Source organism: Leopardus geoffroyi, chromosome C2 (assembly GCF_018350155.1).
Source record: "Leopardus geoffroyi isolate Oge1 chromosome C2, O.geoffroyi_Oge1_pat1.0, whole genome shotgun sequence".
Classification (NCBI taxonomy): domain Eukaryota; kingdom Metazoa; phylum Chordata; class Mammalia; order Carnivora; family Felidae; genus Leopardus; species Leopardus geoffroyi.
This window is the reverse complement of record NC_059333.1, coordinates 347,470-366,943: the sequence shown is the minus strand read 5'-3', so window position 1 is coordinate 366,943 and position 19,474 is coordinate 347,470. Positions and strand designations below refer to the sequence as shown.

Genomic DNA, 19,474 nt, shown 5'->3' with positions numbered 1-19,474 from the left:
CTCATGCCCGTTTACAATTGCTCACCACCCAGAGGGTCTGGACCTGACGCCAGGCCCCTCCTGCCCACTCCCACCGCGGTTGGGTGGGGCCGAGCATCCGTGCTGTGTCTGCCTTGCCCACGTCCTCAGGATCACCACTCATGTGACCAGGGTGTGTCTGCAGGGTTGGGGGACTGACAGGAGTGTTGACACTGTAATTAATTAAATTAATATTTGCCTTTTCCCGTATGGACAGAAACTCAGCAAATACGGTTCTCCTGTCTGTAATTGGATTCGTTTATACAGCAGTATGATCTCTGAGCAGACTTTCCTGGGCTTCTCAGACTGTGCACAGGGCTGCAACACCTCAGGGCCACCACTGTCATTAGAGAGGCCCCGAGTCCCTAACTTTGTGGACAGGGCATGGCTTGACGAAGCAGTCATAAGCAAGTCCTCCTGGGGCTGCATTGGACCCATTTGTCATCTCTCCACGCGTTCCCAGTGGCTTTGGGTAATTATCAGCTGGGATCTGGGTGAACCCTCTAAGTGTCTGTTTATTTTCACAGGACAATTGGCGACTGGACATCATCAAATGAGAAAGCAGTGACGTCCTTACTGCACACGTTAGAGGAACTCAAGTCTGAGCTGAGCGCGCCCAACTCCTCCCAGGTGAGAGGTGGGGCTGCCTTTGCGGTTCCTTATATCCCTCCTCCGCTGCCACAGAGAAGTGGGTGTCTTCTTGGGCATTGCCACGTGTTGCCCCCAGAAAGCCGCCTGACCTTGCCGATGCTCAGGCACTCCCCCCAGAGGGGCACGGGCTGCTCTGCCCCAGGCCCAGCCTGCTCCATGTACACCTGGGTTGAGAGCCTGAGCTCTCAGCTGCGCCTGTCAGCTGCGTGGGAAGGTGTTGCCTTGTAGGAAGGTGATTAGAAGTTGTGGTTGCTGGGGCAGCTGGGTGGCTCAGTTGGTTAAGCGTCCGACTTTGGCTCAGGTCATGATCTGTCTCATGGTTCATGAGTTCGAGCCCCATGTCGGGCTCTGTGCTGACAGCTCGGAACCTGGAGCCTGCTTCAGATTCTGTGTCTCCCTCTCTCTCTGCCCCCCTCTCCCCCTAGCTCTCAAAAATAAACGTTAAAAAAAAAAAGTCGTGGTGTCTGACACAAATTCCTGGTAGATGTTCCTTGGTAATTGTGAAAACATCCTGTTTATTGTGAAGGCAGCATGCGTGTAGGCAGCAGGGGACCTTGTACCTGCTGAGCATGAGGGGTCAGTGTGGTGCATCCTGCCCTATTTACCAGTGTCTCTGTCAGTGTCCTGTGCCTGCTGTAGGCTGAGTGTGGCTCTGATTATGGAAGTAACGAACCTGTGTTAAGGGACTTACTCGTCGGACCCTCAGGGAAGAACTCACGGTGCTCCCTGGGCCCTCTGTGTGCTCCCCTTGCTCACAGAGCTGTGAGCAGGCCGGTGCTCTGTAGCAGGCTGGCCCTGTCAATGCAGCCCAGGGCTGTGCAAAGTCAGTTTCTTACAGGATCAGAGAGAAATGTGCTTTGATCACTTACTGTTTTCCCTCCCATAGATGGACAGCTCTTCTTAGCCCCACAAGCTGTCGCTGAACCCCAAATATGGGTAAAACTATAATTCCTGAAAATAACCAACAGTAAAAATACACAGGGTGTACCTTTTCTTTTTCTTTTTTTTTTTTTTTAGACTAAGAGCGTGCGTGAACAGGTGAGGGGCAGAGAGACATTCTCAAGCAGGCTCCACCTCCAGCGCAGAGCCCACCTCGGGTCTCGATCTCACAACCTTGCGATCATGACCAGAGCTGAAATCAAATCAGCCGCTCAACCAGCTGAGCCCCCAGGGACCCCTAAAGTGTGTACCTTTTAACAAAAAACGTATATCCATTCATTTTTTTCTCTTTTCAAGAAAAAAATGCCAGCAGAGCTGCAGGTCCAGCTGGTGGATGTCCTGCTGAAAGACAATGACTCCCTCACGAAAGCTCTGTGCACAGTGACCCAGGAGAAGGCTGAGCTGCGCCTGGCGGTGTCCCAGCTGGAGACGTCTCTGAAGCAGCACCTGCTGAAGGGCCGTGTCCGGAGCGTACGTACTGGTGCTTCTGCTCGGAGATGGCGCGAACCGGGCTTCCTCTGGGCCGTGGGCTTGAGCGCTGGTTCTTTCCAGTTAGCTGTCATGGGCTCTGACCTCCCCAAGATGCCAGATGCCTTATATAACATTTCAGCAGGCTTTCCACTTTGTACACAGACACGGGACCCTTGCCGGGAGATGATGTTTGATACATGTTCATGAAAAGAAATCTGTTCGTTTGACTTTTACGTAATGAAAACGACCTCAATTTTCCTGATTGTGTAGTTTGGTAGACTTTCTTCTTAGAATGCCTGATTTTTTTTTCTTTTATATTTAGATTGTCATGTCCCTGATTTTACTTTTATGATGAAAAAATTTTTCATTGTTTTTTGGACTTGTATGCAGTAAAATCTGCCCCTGGTAGGATGCCATTTGAGTTTTCACACACATGTGGATTCTCGTGCCCCGTGTGACCACACTGTTAGCGGAGCACATGGCCCAGCAGCACATCCTGTTCCCGGCTGCTGGCAGGCACCGCCTGGCTCTCTGCGGTTTGCCTTCTCCCGATGCCACAGAAGCGGGCCCACACGGTGTGTAACGTTTCAGAGGGCTCCTCACTTCTCTCCTAGCGCCCACGAGATCATGCTGGGCGTTGGCGCATCAACAGCTCCTCTCTCGTGCTGCTGAGCAGCATCCGTGCGCAGATGTGCCTCAGTTCAGCCGTCTGGCTGCTGGAGAATATTGGGGTTGTTTCCAGTGCTCAACGATTGTGGTCAGTGCTCCTGGAAGCTGCTGTGAGCAGGGTTCGTTTCTCCGGTGTAAATACCCAGGAAGGGACGCCGTGTCCCGTCACATTTCTGCCGAACCCTGCCGAGTGCCCAGTAGCTGCACCATTTCACTTGCCCTTGAACGGAACGTGGGGAGTCCGGTCCCTCAGCATCTTCACGCTTGGGGCGGGCGGTGCCTTTTCTTGTAGCGTCCCGCAGCGCGCGGCGACATCTGTGTTTCTTCTTTAGTGAAGAGTCCTTCCAAGTCTTTGCCCACTTGTGTTTTATTTCCCCCTTTATCTATTTGCATTGAAATCCCAGTTAGTTAACATACAGCATAATAATGATTTCAGGAATAGAACGTAGTAGTTCATTACTTATACATAACACCCAGTACTCATCACAACAGGTGTCCTCCTCGGTGCCCATCACCCATCTAGCACATCCCCCAGCCACCTCCACTCCATCAGCCCTTAGTTTGTTCTCTGTATTTAAGAGTCTCTTAGGGTTTGTCTTCCTCTGTTTTTATCCTATCTTTGCTTCCCTTCCTAGATGTTCATCTATTTTTCTTAAATTCCACATATGAGTGAAATCACACGATATCTTTCTCTGATTTATTTTGCTTAGCATAATACCCTATAGTTCCATCCATGTAGTTGCAAATAGTCTTCGCCCACTTTTAAATGGCATTGTTTTCTTATTTTGTTGTGTTTCCAGTTCATATATTGTGATATGTTTTGCAAATCTCTTCTCCCAGTCTGTGTTGTCTCTTCTGCATAGATAGTACTCTTTGCAAAACAACAGTTTTAATTTTAATAAAGTCAATTTGTTTTTTTATGGATTGTGCCAAGAGTTTTATAGTTTTACTTCTTACGTTTAAGTCTAGCATCCATTTTGCTTTGGTTTTTTTTTTTTTTTTTGGTCTGAGGGTTAGGTCAAGGATTATTTGTATGCAGGTTGATATCCAGTTATTCTGGCATACGTTGCAGATTGTCTTTTGTTATCAGTTTGTCTTTGCCAAAGTCAGAAGTTGCTCCACAGTTGTGTGTGTGTGTATTCTCTGTTCTGCTCTCCTGGCCTTCACCAGCTGCCTGATAGGTGTGGGTGACAAAACCTCCTCCAATTACACATTGGTGATCATTGAATTCTATGAACATACTAAAAACCTGTTGAACAACTGTTTTCAGAGGATAAGTTTTATGGTATGTGATTTATATTTCAATAACGCTATTATAGAGGTTTAGGCAAGCATTGACATCTTGACTGTATAACTGTAACTGTTATTGAATTTAGCGGTATTGAATCTTCCCATCTGTGAACTTGGGATGTCCCTTCATGTATTTAAATCTCTTAAAATTTCTTCCTTTTGTTCTTTTTTCTTTTCTTTTCTTTTCTTTTTCTATGTTTGTTTATTTTCGAGAGAGAGCATAAGCAGGGGAGGGGCAGAGAGAGAGACACACAGAATCCAAAGCAGGCTCCAGGCTCTGAGCTGTCAGCACAGAGCCCAACACGGGGCTCAAACCCACAAATTATGGGATCATGACCTGAACCAAAGTCAGACATTCAACTGACTGAGCCACGCAGGCATCCCACAAAATTTCTTTCTTAAGCGTGTTGTAGTCATCAGCATTCATGTTCTAAAAACACTTTGTTAGATTTTTACCTAAATATTTCATTTTTCAGGGGCCTGTTGTAAATCGTACTTTTCAAATGTTTTGCTTTCCAATTATTCATGGCTAGTGTGTGGAAACACATCAACATTCATAGGTTTGCCTTGACCTTAGATGTCCTGTGACCTTGCTAACCTCACTTTTTAACCCTCGAAGTGTTTCTGTAGGATTTTCTACATGGACAATTACATCATCTGCGAATAGAAAGTTTTATTTTTTTCTTTCCAATGCAAATACCTTTGATTTTCTTTTCTTGCCTGGTGTACAGGCTGGACTTCCAGACTTGGACGTGTTTGTGCAGGCGTGGTCCCCCGTCTTGGGGGTGGCCTTTGCTCTGTCACTGTGAAGGGTGGTGAGCAGGTACTCACGTGAAGGCCCCGGCCTTCGTGTGCAAAGACTGTATCCTGAACAGATGTTTAATTTGTTATGCTTTTTCTTCACCTGTTGATATGGTGATGTGTTTTGTCTTGTTCGGTCAGTTAACATGGTGCGTTACATTGATTTTTGGATGTTGACTATCTTGTGGCGCCAGGAAAAGCCCCACTCGGTCATGATGTCTTATTATTTTTATATATTGTTGGGTTTGATTTGCTAATATTTTCTTGAGCATTTTTGTATCTGGGTTCATGAGGGATTTTAATCTGGAGTTGGTTTTTTGTTTTTTATTTTTATATTGTCATTGTCTGGTTTTGGCCTCATAAAATAAGATGAAACATGTTTCCTCTTTTTACTTTCTGGAAGAAATTACATAGAGCTGGTATTTATTTCTTCCTTAAATATTTGTTAAAATTTAACCAGGAAACCCCCTGGGCCCAGTGTGGGTTGTTTTTCAGCGGGTTGTTTTTCAACCACCCCCGCTGAAAAACGGGTGGTAGGTAGTGATGGACTTGATGTTTCGGGTGCTGGACGGAGGGAGAGGGTCCCATGAAAGTCAGTTTGTCCAGCTGGTTGGTGTCCTGTGGCCTTTTGAGCTGTTTCCTCCTTGTTTGCAGTCACCACACGGGAGATACTGACATCACTGAACAGAATGGTGAATTTGTCTGTCTTCAAGCTCCATCCAGTTTTGCTTTGTGTGTTTGAAGCTCTGGTGGGAGATAAAGAAAAGGGACCTCTGTACTGGGGAAGTAGGGTCCAAGCACTAAGGAGACTCAGGACTTCCCGTTCTTTGATGTGAGAAGTTATAAAAGCTGCACGTTTTAATCTTTTTTTTTTTTTTTTTAAGTTCATTTGTGTATTTTGAGAGACAGAGACAGAGCATGAGCAGGGGAGGGGCAGAGGGAGAGGGAGAATCCCAAGTAGGCTCCACACTGTCAGCACAGAGCCTGATGTGGACCTCGAACCCACAAACCGCGAGATCATGACCTGGGCTGAAGTCAGACACTTAACTGACTGAGCTACCCAGGCACCCCGAAAGCTCCGTGTTTTACTCTTGATGAAAGCTGTCATCAGCACCAGTTCACAGCCCTGTCTGCTTCTCTGGAACTTGCTCACAGGTGTTTGGAGGTCCCTTGTTGAAGGCATCCTGTTGGCCCCGTGGGACTAAAGCCCAGTCACCATTAGAGCACTTTTGTCCTTTATGTGAAAGTTCATAAGGAAATCAGGAAGTTATTTCTATTGAAGAAAAATTGACATACGATACCGTATTAGCTTCAGGTGTGTAACATAGTGGTTCGACACTTACACACATCACAAAACGGGGACCACTCTGGGTCTGGTTACTAGCCGTCACCACACAGTTACCGTGTTCTCTCTGCTGCATCTTCTTTACGACTGGACATTTGCACCTCTTAGTCCCCTCCATCCATTTTGTCCGTTCCTCGACCCTCCTCTCTCTGGCCACCAACCAGTTTGTTCTCTGTGTCTGTGAGCCTGTTTCTAATCTGTTTTGTTTGTTCATTGGGCGTGTTTTTAGATTCCACATGTAAGTGAAATCAAATGGTATTGGTCTTTTTCTGTCTGACTTATTTCACTTGGCATAATACCTTCGAGGTCCATGCATGTTGTCGTGGACACTTGGGTGGCTTCTCTGTCTTGGCTCTTGTAGATAATGCTGCTGTTAACATAGGGTGCAGGTCTTTTTTCACATTATCTTTCCATTTTCTTTGAGTAAATACTCAGAAGTGGAGTTACAGGATTGTATGGTAGTTCTGTTTTTAACTTTTTGAGGAACCTCCACAGTGTTTTCCAGAGCAGCTGCACCAGTTTGCATTCCCACCAGCAGTGCAAGAGGGTTCCCCTTTCTCGGCGTCCTCGCCAACATCTGTTGTTTCTTGTCGTTTTGGTCATAGCCATTCTGACAGGCGTGAGGTGGTATCTCATTGTGGTTTTGACTTGTATTTCCCTGATGAGGAGTGATGTGGAGCATCTTTTCAGGTGTCTGTTGGCCACTTGGATGTCTCCTGGGAAAACTGTTCAGATCCTCTGCTCATTGGATTGTTTGTCATACTGAGTTGTATGAATTTTTAAAATATATTTTGGATGTTCACTTCTTATTGGATGTATTGTTGGTTGATGGTTTCCTTTGCTTTTTTAGTTTGGTGTAGTCCTACATAATTTTTGCTTTCGTTGTAGGAAATAAGTGTTTTCAAGGAGTAAGTCACAGGCTGCGAGTGAACTGGTGGGGCATTTTGCCCTTCATGTCCAAGACAATTTCCATTTCTAGAGTGTTTCTTTCCAGAAAAGCCCAGGCTATGTTTTAGAACCAGGAAAACAGACATCTGTCCTTTTCCTTCTTCCTCGTCATGGGTCCGGCGAGGGCCCTTCCACGGGGTCACCCTGGTCCTAGGCTCCTCCTTTCAGTCAAGTCCTGGTGCTGGGGGCTGGTGCCACCAGGCTGCCTTTGATTCCTGTTCCAGACTGAGGGGCGGAGGTCACAGTGCACGTGGCCCAAGTACTTGGAGCTCCCTCTGGCCTCAGTAACAGGTCCTGGTTGTCCGGTGTGGGCAGTCCCTTTGTTGTCCTCACTGTGGGATCGTCCTCCTCTGTTAACGCGTCCCTACTGGAGCTCTGGGCGTCTTCCACACACCTCGTGGTGTCCAGGCCATGCTGTGTGCATTTGGACACGCTGCCTGGTCATGACATCCTCAGTGTGCGTGGCACCCATGTGGGGCCCTTGCTGAGGTTTCCAAGAGTGTGATTTGTTGGTGCTGGAGTAGAACCCAGGGATTCACACCTGCCAGGAGTTAGCATTTCTAGGACCAGAGAGTATGAGGGTGTTTAACAGGCTTAGCACTTTGAATTCAGGGTTCTTTTCATAATTATTTAGATTTTGTTTTTAATAAAAATGTACCTTTTGTGCAGTCATACTTCAATAAATGCTATGTAGCAACTACCCATGAGTATTAATTATCTGATTGATAATACCACGTGACAGCTTCGGCACCAGCGAAAAGAGGCTGAAGGTGGCCCAGGCATGGCCCACATCATGGCATTCGGGAGATGTGCGCCCAGCCCCCTTGCACCCGGGGTGGGCCTCCCCCTGGAAAGACCCCTGGGGGAGCAAGAAACAAGCTGTTTGAACATGACCCTGCCCCTGGGGCTGGGGTTCCGAGGGGTCATCTCCTGCCGACTCTGCCCTCGGCCATGTTTCTCAGGGTGCTCCTCTGTTGGCTCAGCCGTGTGGACGGTGCCGTGTGTGGTTCGTTACAGAGGCCGGACAGGTCTTCATGGAGGCAAGACAGGGCGGTGTCACAGAGCTCACCGCGACAGCCGGAGGCAGGGTTGCCCGCAAGCGAGGATGCAAACCCCTGCAGCATGCAGGTAAGGGCGGGTCTGAGGGCCGTGTTGGGTGTGCACGGTGTCACCTGCTTGGTGGCCTTTGTCTGTTTTTATAAAGACTGTCTATTTCTAGAGCAGTGTAAGGCTCACAGCAGAATTGAGGGGAAGGTGCGGAGACGTCCCACACCTGAGCGAGCCTGCATGGACGGGTCCCGGTCACCCAGAAGCACGGTGCATGGCGGGGCTTGCTCTCGGTGGTGCACACTCTGTGGGTCCGACACTCGTGTAGGGACAGGTGGCCGCCCTTACAGTGTCTTGCAGAGTCGCTTCCCCTAAAAATTCTCTGCTGTGCCTGGTCATTCTCCCTCCACGCCTAAAATCCCGGTGCTTTAAAAACCCTGGCCTGTTCATTGTAGCAGCAAAAGCATTCTTGTGACATGGGGTTCCCCTGGGCCTGAGCACAGCTGCCAAAACACGTACCCGCCCTGTGCCTGTTTCCAGCCGGAGACGTGCTGGTTCTAGCTGTCGAGCTGTCGCACATGAGGGGAGTTCAAGTGAGAACACCTCCATCTGAGAGCTGGCCCCATTCCGCACAAACCTCGTGTCTGCTTGGAGTCCCGTTAGACCACAGTCTCCACACCCTGAAAGGGCCCTGCTCATCAGGCTGGCCCTGAGGTTTGTGCTCTGAGCCCTCTCGAGGGAAAAATTGTGTCACAGCATTAGGGTATAAGGACATACCTCTCTATGTGACTTGAGGGATTTCCCACAGCCCCTGAGATGTCCAGGGGGCCCAGGATGAGACCCCGCCCCGCCACAGGGGCGCACCTTACCTTGTGGTCAGATTCCTGGGGTCTTTGGGGGGCTCCCTTGAGGCTTGGAAAGGAAGTCTGTGGTCTCCCTTTTGTCTGATACAGGAGATCCAAACTCTGCACAGCAAAGCCGTCCCTGGGGACGGAGGTCACACAGGGCTGATGTGACAATTTGCTGAGAAGGAAAACAGTCTGGTTCTTTTTCTTTTTCTTTTTTTGAAGATTTATTTATATATTGAAGTTGTCTCTATGCCCAACGTGGGGCTTGAACTCACAATCCTGAGATCAAGAGTCGCACGCTCCACCGACTGAGCCAGCCAGGTGCCTCTGTCTGGTTCTTTTTAAAGCACAGTGGTACAAACGTACTGTACAACTTCTGTCAGCAAGATGTCTTTGTTCCATGATTGTTTTGCTTTTTTCTTCTTTCAGATGGAAAAACTATATCTGCATTATCTGAGAGCAGAAAGCTTCAGAAAGGCTCTGATTTATCAAAAGAAGTATCTTTTACTATTGATCGGTGGATTCCAGGACTCTGAACAAGAAACACTCTCCATGATCGCTCATTTGGGAGTATTTCCTTCCAAAGCTGATAAGAAAATTAGCACATCTCGCCCTTTTACAAAGTTCCGAACTGCCGTCAGGGTTGTGATCGCAATATTAAGGTAATCTTCGCAAGCAGGAGGCACATTGGGCTTAGTCCTCCGTTGTCTTACTGTGCAATTACATTCTTTTCTAAGATGATGACACTTGAGGCCTTAAAGTATACGTGGCATTTGCCTTCAAGAAATCATGTTGTGCAAAACTGTCAGCTGCCTTCTGACACCAGAAGATTGAGGGATGCCTTTTTATCACAAAACAGTGCCTTGCCCCTCGATGGGTCTCTCTCAGGGTCCCTTCTGATGACAGGCACATCTGATCAAGTTCGAAACTGCATTTCACTGCTTCAGATTGCAGTTTCCTGTATTTTAGTCAAATTTGTGCTCCATAAAAAGGGCCAGGTGCGTAGGAACAGGGGACCCACACGAGGTGCTGTTTTCCATCGTGAGTATGAGACCACTCCTGGGGGAGGGGAGGCTGTGGGGGTCCCACCAGCCTCAGACGCCGCTCACTGTCCCAGTCGTTTGTTTACACAGGGTCTCTTTTGGGGGACAGGTATGTGACTCTGGTGTGAATGGAGATTTTGACCTGTTCAAAATTAACAGTGATGAGAATCCATTTTATATTATAATTGTAAGATGTGCTGAATTTCTAAAAATGTTTGTCCCAGTAAGAATTGTACTGCTGTATCCGCTCCATGATGCCCACAAGGTGTGTCCTCAGGCCCCAGCCATCTGTGGGAGGGTACACGCTGAACACAGTAGCTGGGTGGGCTGCCTTCCCTGGCTTCTCTCCCCCAAGCTGCAGAGGGTGGTGGGAGCCCTGCTCCCCGCAGAGACTGAGCACCGGCCATTCCGGTCCATCGGGGTTCCTTGCTCTCGTGCTCTTGACTCTCAGCCTCAGGCCACTTAGTCCCCTCACCTCTGAGTTCTGACCGGAGACCACCCCCCCACCATTTGTGTGTCCATCTGTCTGTCTGTCCATTCTGTGTTTTTGGACAGGAAGCCTGGTAGGTGGTCTGTGGGGCTGGTAAGCAGTCCCAAGGCCCCGCCGCCAGCACTCCTGACGGTGGAGGAGTATTTTCAGCAGCAGCGGTTTGATGCGAGGCAGACATGCCTTCTAAGAGGGCCTGTGGTCAGAGAGGCAGCGGTGCCTGGAGCAACAGCCAGCAGGAAGGCCCGCTCTGAAGGGCGTCCACTAAGCCACAGAGGGTCCGTCCCAGGAGGGGTCAGGGAGCCCCCCCCCAGTGCTGCTCCTCCCGACACCCACCTGGCACTCCTCAGTCTTCTGACCAGGAGCGCCTCAGGGCAAAAGCCTCTGTCTTTGCGCCTTTTGTCCTGAGCCATTAGGTGGCGTTAGTGGCGAAGGGAGCAGGTGTTGCAGACTGATTTGAACTGGGGTCTGTGAGACTCTGAGCTGGTGGGCATCGGGCGGTTGTGGGGGCTGTGGCAAGGAAGGTGCTGAGGGCACAGGCATCAAGGTCACCACAAAGACAGTGGGGGCCCACCTGAGTCTGATTCCAGTCGTAGATCACGTCTGGATTTTCGTTGTTCTTTTCACTCCTATTTGCTCTAGTTTTCAATGTTTTGTGTCCTTTTTTTTCCTTTGTAGACTACGTTTTTTGGTTAAGAAGTGGCAAGAAGTAGATCGAAAAGGAGCTGTTGTGCAAGGCCGAGCGGCCCGCCCAGGTGGGCCCCCTGCTGAACCCCTTTCCGCTGGCAGCCAGGTGCTGGCTGAGCCCATTGGAGACGCAGTGAAGCAAATATGAAATCAGTACATCCAGGGACGCTGGCAGCGAGGCGAGATGGCTTCAGAAGGAAAATGGCTTTAACGTTGGGAAGCGTAGAAAAACCCAGGGTTTACACAGTTAATGGTTGAAAAAATGTAGAAATGCTAAATATGTTGACCAATAACTCATTTAGTAGAAGGTCCATCTTACTGTCCAAAACCAAGTGATGTTCTGCTTGGTATGGCCACATCTGTCCTTGGGGCACCACTGCCTGCTGGATCAGCCACACCTGGTCCCCAGGTGCCATGCTGACCCACGCACAAGCACAGAGAACGCCCCTGTCATGGGGCGTGCAGCCCCTTGTCCTGCGGGGCTTCGGGGGCCTGGTGGGAGGCTGCCAGTAGGCGGTGCCCCCTGAGCTCTGCCCCCAGAGCTGACCGTCAGGGGACTGGGCTTCCCTAGTCACTGATTGGCTTTGGTTCCTACCTGTTTGTTACTTCTTGAAATAAAAATGGCTTTTCGACCTTCAGGCCTTTAGGAGAGTTTTCTCCTACACCAGGTGCACCTGGTGGTCTCCAGGGTTCTGCCTCTCCCTCTTTGGAGACCTCTCCTCAAAATGGGGGGGAGGAACACCCTCCTCACTACTGCCCCCAGGATCCCCTGGAGGCACTGCCCGTATGCGTGCTGGGGTCAGGTCAGCCCTGCAGGCAAGGGCAAAACACAGGTGATCAAAACTCAGGGTTCTTGTAGAGCTTTTTTTTCTTTTTTTAAATAAGAACAATTCCATTCATTCATTCATTCATTCCTTCATTCATTCATTCATTCATTCATATTTTAAAGAGAGAGCACCAGTGGGGAGCGGAGCAGCAGGAGAGAGAGAATTTTAAGCAGCTCAGTGTGGAGCTTGTGGCAGGGCTCAATCCCCCAACCGTGGGATCATGACCTGAGCTGAAATCGAGTCGGACACTCAACTGACTGAGCTGCCAAAGCGCCCATAGAGTTTTTTAAAGCAATTTTTAGGGGTGCCTGGCTGGTTCAGTTGGTGGAGGATGTAACTCTTGATCTCAGGGTTGTGAGTTTGAGCCCCACACTGGGTGTAGAAATGGCCTAAAATAATAAAAAAAAAAAAAAAAATTCAGGGGTGCCTGGATGGCTCAGTTGGTTAAGCGTCCAACTTCGACTCAGGACATGATCTCACGGTTCATGGGTTTGAGCCCCTTGTTCGGCTCTGTGCTGACAGCTCAGAGCCTGGAGCCTGCTTTAGATAGATACTGTGTCTCCCTCTCTCTCTATCCCTTCCCTGGTCACACACACCTTCTCTCTCAAAATTAAATATTAAAAAACATTTTTTTAAATCTCTAAGGCATAATTTTTATAAATAGGGTATTTTTAAAATGTTTGAAGTTGCCATGCAGATCTTAAAAGCTTAACTTTTGGTAGAGGGTCCTTCCTACTAAAAGGCATTCATCTCTTTTCCTATTCCCTTTGTTGTTAAACGATTGTGGGGGAAGGATTCCCGATGCCACGGCAGCAGCCTCCACCCAAAACCAGCACGTCCCCACCAACCCGGGATGCATCCTCCAGCCACACTGGGGACCCTGTGCCAAAAGCTTCCCCGTGCAAGAGGGAGAGGTGAGTGTACTTCGAGGCTGCGTTTTCACTGCAGCCGGGCCCGCGCTGTAGCGCAGCCGCTGTGCACGGGGCTGTCTCCAACCGCGGGACCCCTCCCCAGACGTGCACACAGCCACGCAAGGCCTTGGTGGGCTCACCATAGTTCTCTGGGATTGGGGTTTTGCACACACACACGATATTATCTCTGTACTTAGCACTCAGTTGGCAGTTGAGATGTTACAGCAACACAGTTAAACATCCATAGGTTATTTCGGTGGGGAAGAGCCCTTTTCATTTTAAGAGATAGGAGCACTTGTGGTTGGATGGTAGAATGCAGGTTTGTTTAAAAATTAAATTGAGGAAAGCTTTCCATAATGGCCTAAGGGTTTGAGCCAGGATTATATGGAATCGGCACGTCCTGAGGCCCTGGTGGGGGTGGCGGGATGTGGCCCTGCCTTGTCCCCAGAGCGTGTTTTCCAAACAGAGGGATTTCTCATCCAGGTGCTAATTACGGAAGATGTGACTTCCGTTGCATTTCTGCAGATTGAACCATGTGACCATCCTGTCCAAATGCTCGTGTGAGGAAATCTAGAGCAGGAGTCATTTATGTAATTCTTTCAACAACATGACCTCCAGTGTTTGTGACACACCCTTAAAAGGTGTAGCAGAATTCAGTTTGCATCTTTGTGGGTGTTTGCACACACATCCAGTCTTCTGTTTCTCTGAGTGAGCTTTCCAGAGCAAGCTCCACTCTTAGGGTACAGCACTGTCTCCGAAGTGCCGTTGACCGGCATTCGCTCCTTCACCCCATGCCCCTGGCTGACGGTGGCATGTCAGTGCAGACCACGCTTCAGGAGTGTGGCGGCCACTGGTGTGGCTGTCCCAACAGGAGAGATGGTGCAGTACACACAGGCGCCACGGCCGTGCCACGGGGCAGCCCAGGCGCATGTGCTCTGCGTCCGGGTCTTGATCTCCTGTGCTGATGACGTTCCACAAACGTGTGCAGTTCCTCAGGGAGACATACCATGAAAGTTTTGGCTTTGGCCCGGCCACGAGCAAGGCAGGGAACGCACACGTGTCCACTCTGTGTGGGGAAGGCAGAGGTTCCTGGTCTGGTGGCCGAGGCCTCTCCAATGTGGACGGGGTGAGGATGAACAGGAAGTGTCCCTACCCTGAGAGACAGTGACAGCAGAGGACCAGGAGGAAGATGCACTGAGTAGGGACCAGAATGGGACGGGTTGTGCCTCCAGTGAAGGGGACAGTTCGGGACCATCGGAAAAGTACCGTGGGTAGTTGGGTCACCCTCAGGGCACAAAGAAGAGGTGGGTCTGAGGGACAGTGGTGCAAAAACCAGTTGGGATAATGAACTCATACATGACGATTTTATGAATAAAATTGTAGCATACAGTAAGTTTTAGTCATTTTAAGCCTGCAACATTTTATAGAAGTTGGTTTTTAAAAGCATTACGTAGCATTTTTAAAAAATGCCTTACTTTTGGGGCGCCTGGCTGGCTCAGCCTGCAAGGAGTGCAACTCTTGATCTCAGGGTCGTGAGTTTGTGCCCTGCGTTGGGCGTAGAGTTTGCATACATATGTACATACACACATGCATGCATAACTACATTTTTTTTTTTTTTTAATTTTTTTTTCAACGTTTATTTATTTTTGGGACAGAGAGAGACAGAGCATGAATGGGGGAGGGGCAGAGAGAGAGGGAGACAGAGAATTGGAAACAGGCTCCAGGCTCTGAGCCACCAGCCCAGAGCCTGACGCGGGGCTCGAACTCACGAACCGCGAGATCGTGACCTGGCTGAAGTCGGACGCTTAACCGACTGCGCCACCCAGGCGCCCCACATAACTACATTTTAAAAACCAAAACGAACAAACGCACACACACATGTGTACATGCTTCAGTTTTTTTTTCGTGGTAAAGGATATGAAGGCGATGTTTGTCTGCTTCACCCCATTCCCTGCTGCCTGTCTGTGCTCTGGGTGCTGACTTCCACTCTTGTTTTATGTGTTTGTTTGAAGATCCGCTCCATCCTCAAATTCAAAATCAGAAAGATCCCTGACTGCTTCTCAAGACCCTGAACATTCGTTGACAGAATATATTCATCATTTAGAGATGATCCAGCAAAGACTGGGCGGGGCACCTCCAGGTAATAAAAGTTCTTCTCTGTTTTCTAAAATAACACACTAAACCCTGGGAACGAAAAGTAACATCGCAGAGGCTGTAGTATTCAGGTTAGCAAGTGTTGTTACTTTCGGTCTTAATAATTAACCATTGTTAGTAGGATCGTTGGGTGAAGGCACCTCCAGAAGTGTGAGCGGTGTCTTCAGCGTGAGCGTGGGGATCCATTTGCTTGATCACTAGCTGGGCCTTTTGCTCCATTTTATGCTCACAGGGAACAAATAATTATGTTTCAGGGTAGAATTTGTGGGGGCTTCTTCACTAACGTAGTTTAAGCCATTGTATATTTTAGGTGTAATTCTTATTTTTACCATAAATGAGACTAGTTCAGTGGTACTGTTTCAGTATCATGAAATTCTTAAGAGACACATGAAGAGTTCTAACGAATTGCTACGTCATTTTTCTTTATTTTTAGATTGTACTTCAAAGAAATCCTGCCACCAGAAAATTAAACAATGAATAAAATCCTTGCGGCTCTTACCTACAACAGTTCTACTTGAGGAGAAGATTGGGGTTCTTTTTCCTTTGTCTAAGGAAAGCTTGTGGCGTGGCATCTGGGCAGCACCCAGTCTCCCCACGTGCCTGAGATGCCAGCCCCCCTAGTGCGGCTCCTTAGGTGTTCTCACCTGTTTGTAATACTACAAAGCCAAGTGGAGTATATTCTGAGTAATTTCAGTACGTCTTAGGTCCTTACCTTCCTGAGGTGACGTGTGCACTCGTGAGTGACAGGCGTCTGCCCTGCCCCGGGCACATTGGCAGAGCCCCTGCCCGCCTCCAAGAAGGAAGCAGAGCCTGGCCTCCTGTTTATTTTCTTCAGGTGTACAGATGGGGACTTGGTTTAAAAACACAAACACACAAAAACCAAAAAGAATAAAAGTCCAGCACTATTTTATTTGTGAACGGCCCTTGTGTTGTTTCAGTCTTCTCTAATTTGCTTTATCAGTGGCAAGAAACCAAAACAGAGACTGGGAATTCCTGTACGTCAGGGTTTTCGGAGGGACACAAAGTGTTCCTCACCTGGTAAAGACAGGTAGCCACTTGCCTATTGCTGGGTCTTACTTGGTTTCCTAGTTGAGTATCTCCATGTGATTTCAGGACCTCTGAGTATGGCATTTATTCTGCTGAGCGTAGGCTTTAACACAAAACCATTTTTTCTGAATCACAGCTTACTTCCATGATAGATGTTCCTTCCGGCCTACGGCACCGGTGTGTGTCTGCACTTTCTGTGTGGCAGCCACCACGACTGTGAGGCCAGTTCCTTACAGCCTTTCCACCTTTTCTGCCGAGCTCTGTGCTCTGCTGGTCGCTGTCGCTGAAGCCTGGACGTGTCTCTTCAGTTTCGCATCCAGAAGAATAGTGATCTGGTTGGTTATCAGATACAGAATAAATGTCCATGTGGGAGGCCTCATTTAGAGCCACCAGCAGAAGTGACCATCACCCCAGCTCAGTACCTGTGGGAACTGGTCCTTAAAGGGAAAGGGGCGTTCACCCTGCCTTCCGTAGGAGAACGGCCAGTCATCCTCGTAGGCGAGGGAACATTCTTCTTATGGAAGGGTGCCCGCTAATTAATAAGGAGGGGACTATCCCATTAGAGACCCGCCGTTCTGCAACCCACGGCAGGATAATCAGGTCAGGTCCTAAAAGCACAGTACCCATGGGTCAGCGGGCGGCCTGGCGTTTGGGCCTCTGGGTGTGATGATGGGTGAACTGCACGGTGTCTCCTGTGGCTGCTCCTGGTTTATAGATGGAGGAACAAATGACATAAAACCATGAGGAAAAAGACAAACGTGGGGGATATTCTAAATGTTTTATTTATTTTTGAGGGAGGGAGACAGCATGAGTGGGGGAGGTACAGAGAGGGAGGGGACAGAGGATCTGAAGCTGACAGCACAGAGCCCGATGAGAGGCTCAGAGTCACAAACCGTGAGATCATGACCTGGCCAAAGTCAAACGCTCAACCGACTGAAGTACCCAGGTGCCCCCAAACATGGGATATTCTATAAATGATTCACCTAGTCTCATCAGATTGACAGCATTGATGAGGGCCTGTTCTCAATGAAAAGAAACAGGAGACACAACCAGTGAGATGGGTGTGAAGTTTAGTTCCTAAATTGAGGACCAACGGCTATAAAGATGGTTTTGGGGGTAACTGAACCTGTACTGGATAATAGCTTTTAAGGGAATTTTAATTCCCGGTTGTGCTGACAGTTACGTAACAGAATGCTGCTTTCTTAGGTGTTGTATGCCGAATTACTAAGAACAAGGGGCTACAACCACCGGATGCACTCTGAGATGGCTCTATGGTTAGGAAAAAATACACACAAATATGGATTAAGTAAGCATGGCAAAATCTTTGTAAAATATTGAATCTGGCTCATATAATGATATATGGTTATTGTTTGAAAATTTTCATAATGAAAGATGAAAAAATACCACCCAAGTCTGGGCTAGGATGTCTTACTCTAACGTAGGATACTATATCAGAGCTCAGACCGGGAAACAGAAACCACACTGGGTTTCCAAACAAAGGGGATTTAATACAAGGATTTGATTACTCTGCAGGCAGGGGCGCTGTTCTGAGCCCGGCCAGAAGCTGCTGGCACCCAGGGGCTGTCAGGGACACAGACACAGGGCGCTCTTGCGGGAGCTGACCACGTGATGAGACGTGTCAGCTTCCAGAGAAACGTCCATCTTTGTCCTCTCGCCCTCCTGTCGGCCAAGAACGGACAAGGGAGCCTGGGACGGTCCTTGTGCAGGACAGACGGGCGAGAACTGATCTGAAGGCACGTGGGCAGCGCGTCTACTCCTCGTCTACTGAGCATGTATTCTCCTCCTTCACACACGTGACTGAGACGTAACTTAATCCGCCTGCCTGAGGTGAGTTATCTACGATGGCCTTGGGCCTCTCCAAGGCCCACACGGGGCTGCATCTCAATAGTGCTGCTCTCCAGGGGAGACAGACTTCGCCTGTAGGACTGGGTCAGCCCTTCACAACTTTGTGCTGCTGATGCACTGTGGCTTGTCACACAAAGTGGGGGAGATGGAAGGGGAAGGTGTCCCTGCTCTGCATGGAGTCACGAGGCCCTACTCGACATTTATCACCTCTTCCTTCGCCAGGGCCTTGTTTCCTGGTCCTCAGCCAGCACCTTGGCTGGTTGGGTGACATAAGCTTCCCACCAGAAAGATTTGAGATCATAATAGTCTCGGTCTTAGAAGATGTCCCTTGTTTTCTCCTCTTACAGTTGAGTCTGAAATTCCCGAGCACCAAGAGGTGCCTGGTGAGGATGGGCTACAGATGGGTTTTCCTGTCCTCACTGTGGGCTGCCATCCAGCTGCCCTGTGGTGATTGGGGCCAGTCACACCAGCCCATACAGCAACCCCGCCCCTGCTGATTCAGGGGACAGTCTGCTCTTGTTGAAAGGGACTGTTGTCTGGAGGAAGCAGCTCCCTTGGGACAGCAGAGCCCAGTGTCACAGGATGAGAAGCAGAAATTGCTCCGGAATCATTGGCATGACGGTAACAGGGGCTGTGCCCGGCTCACCCCCAGGCTCCCCTGCCGTGGGAGGAAAGGCTCCTTGAGGGGTGCCTCGAGTTGGCAGGCCTTTCCACCATCCACCAGGAGAGCTCCTTCCGGGTGATGGGAGTTAACAGTAAAAGGGAATGCCACACTCTCTGTGAGAAGCAGGGATGCTGAACACGAATTTGGGGGGGGGGGGGTCAGTCCACAAATGAGCTTTGGGCAAGGAAAGCAAATCCATGTCCAAACAGGAGTGGACAGAGGCATGGGGACAACTCAGGGAAATTTAATGGGAACCCAGACCACCTGTTCATGCAACTTACATTTGTACACTTTAATTCTGACACTACCTGGACTGCCCCACTTTAGACACTAGCTGTAAGTGTAGACACTAACTGTAAGTGGGGTCCCCGGGCCACAACTACAAATGTGGCTGTTTTCACAGCCTCTCCCCTCGGGTTTGTTGATTTGCCAGAATGACTCCATGCGCGGAAATGCTGGATTCACTGGTTTGGTGTGAAGGATAGGACTCGGGCAGCAGAGTGGAAGTGACGTGCAGGACAGGCTCAGGGGCAGGACACAGAGCTTCCCTGCCCTCTGTGGGCGTGCCACCCACACAGGATGTTCACCGACCTGCAAGCCCCCCAAACCTTGCTCATTGGCTTTTATCAGGGCTTTGTGATGTAGTCATGATTATCTGCCACGTGCCTGAAGTCCGTCTCCAGCCCCGCCTCTCTGGTGATTGGCCGCCATCCTGAAGCTATCTAGGGACCTCACCATGAGCCAACTCATTAGTGAAAAAC

General features: G+C 49.2%; 1 protein-coding gene across 18 annotated transcripts in view; it reads left to right on the top strand.

The window, feature by feature from the left end:
* PCNT (pericentrin) overlaps positions 1 to 16,054 on the top strand; it is a 133,864-nt gene extending 117,810 nt beyond the window's left edge. For 17 of the 18 annotated variants that reach the window (XM_045501058.1, XM_045501050.1, XM_045501048.1 and 14 more), the window contains 8 exons: positions 546 to 648; positions 1,906 to 2,079; positions 8,150 to 8,260; positions 9,457 to 9,689; positions 11,236 to 11,312; positions 12,865 to 12,985; positions 14,995 to 15,122; positions 15,570 to 16,054. In XM_045501058.1, the coding sequence (XP_045357014.1) occupies positions 546 to 648; positions 1,906 to 2,079; positions 8,150 to 8,260; positions 9,457 to 9,689; positions 11,236 to 11,312; positions 12,865 to 12,985; positions 14,995 to 15,122; positions 15,570 to 15,613 (991 nt within the window). In that variant the 3' untranslated portion in view covers positions 15,614 to 16,054. Of the gene's footprint in view, positions 1 to 545; positions 649 to 1,905; positions 2,080 to 8,094; positions 8,261 to 9,456; positions 9,690 to 11,235; positions 11,313 to 12,864; positions 12,986 to 14,994; positions 15,123 to 15,569 lie in introns of those variants that run through there. The other variant, XM_045501060.1, reaches the window with a different exon arrangement.
* The last annotated feature ends 3,420 nt before the right edge of the window (positions 16,055 to 19,474 follow it).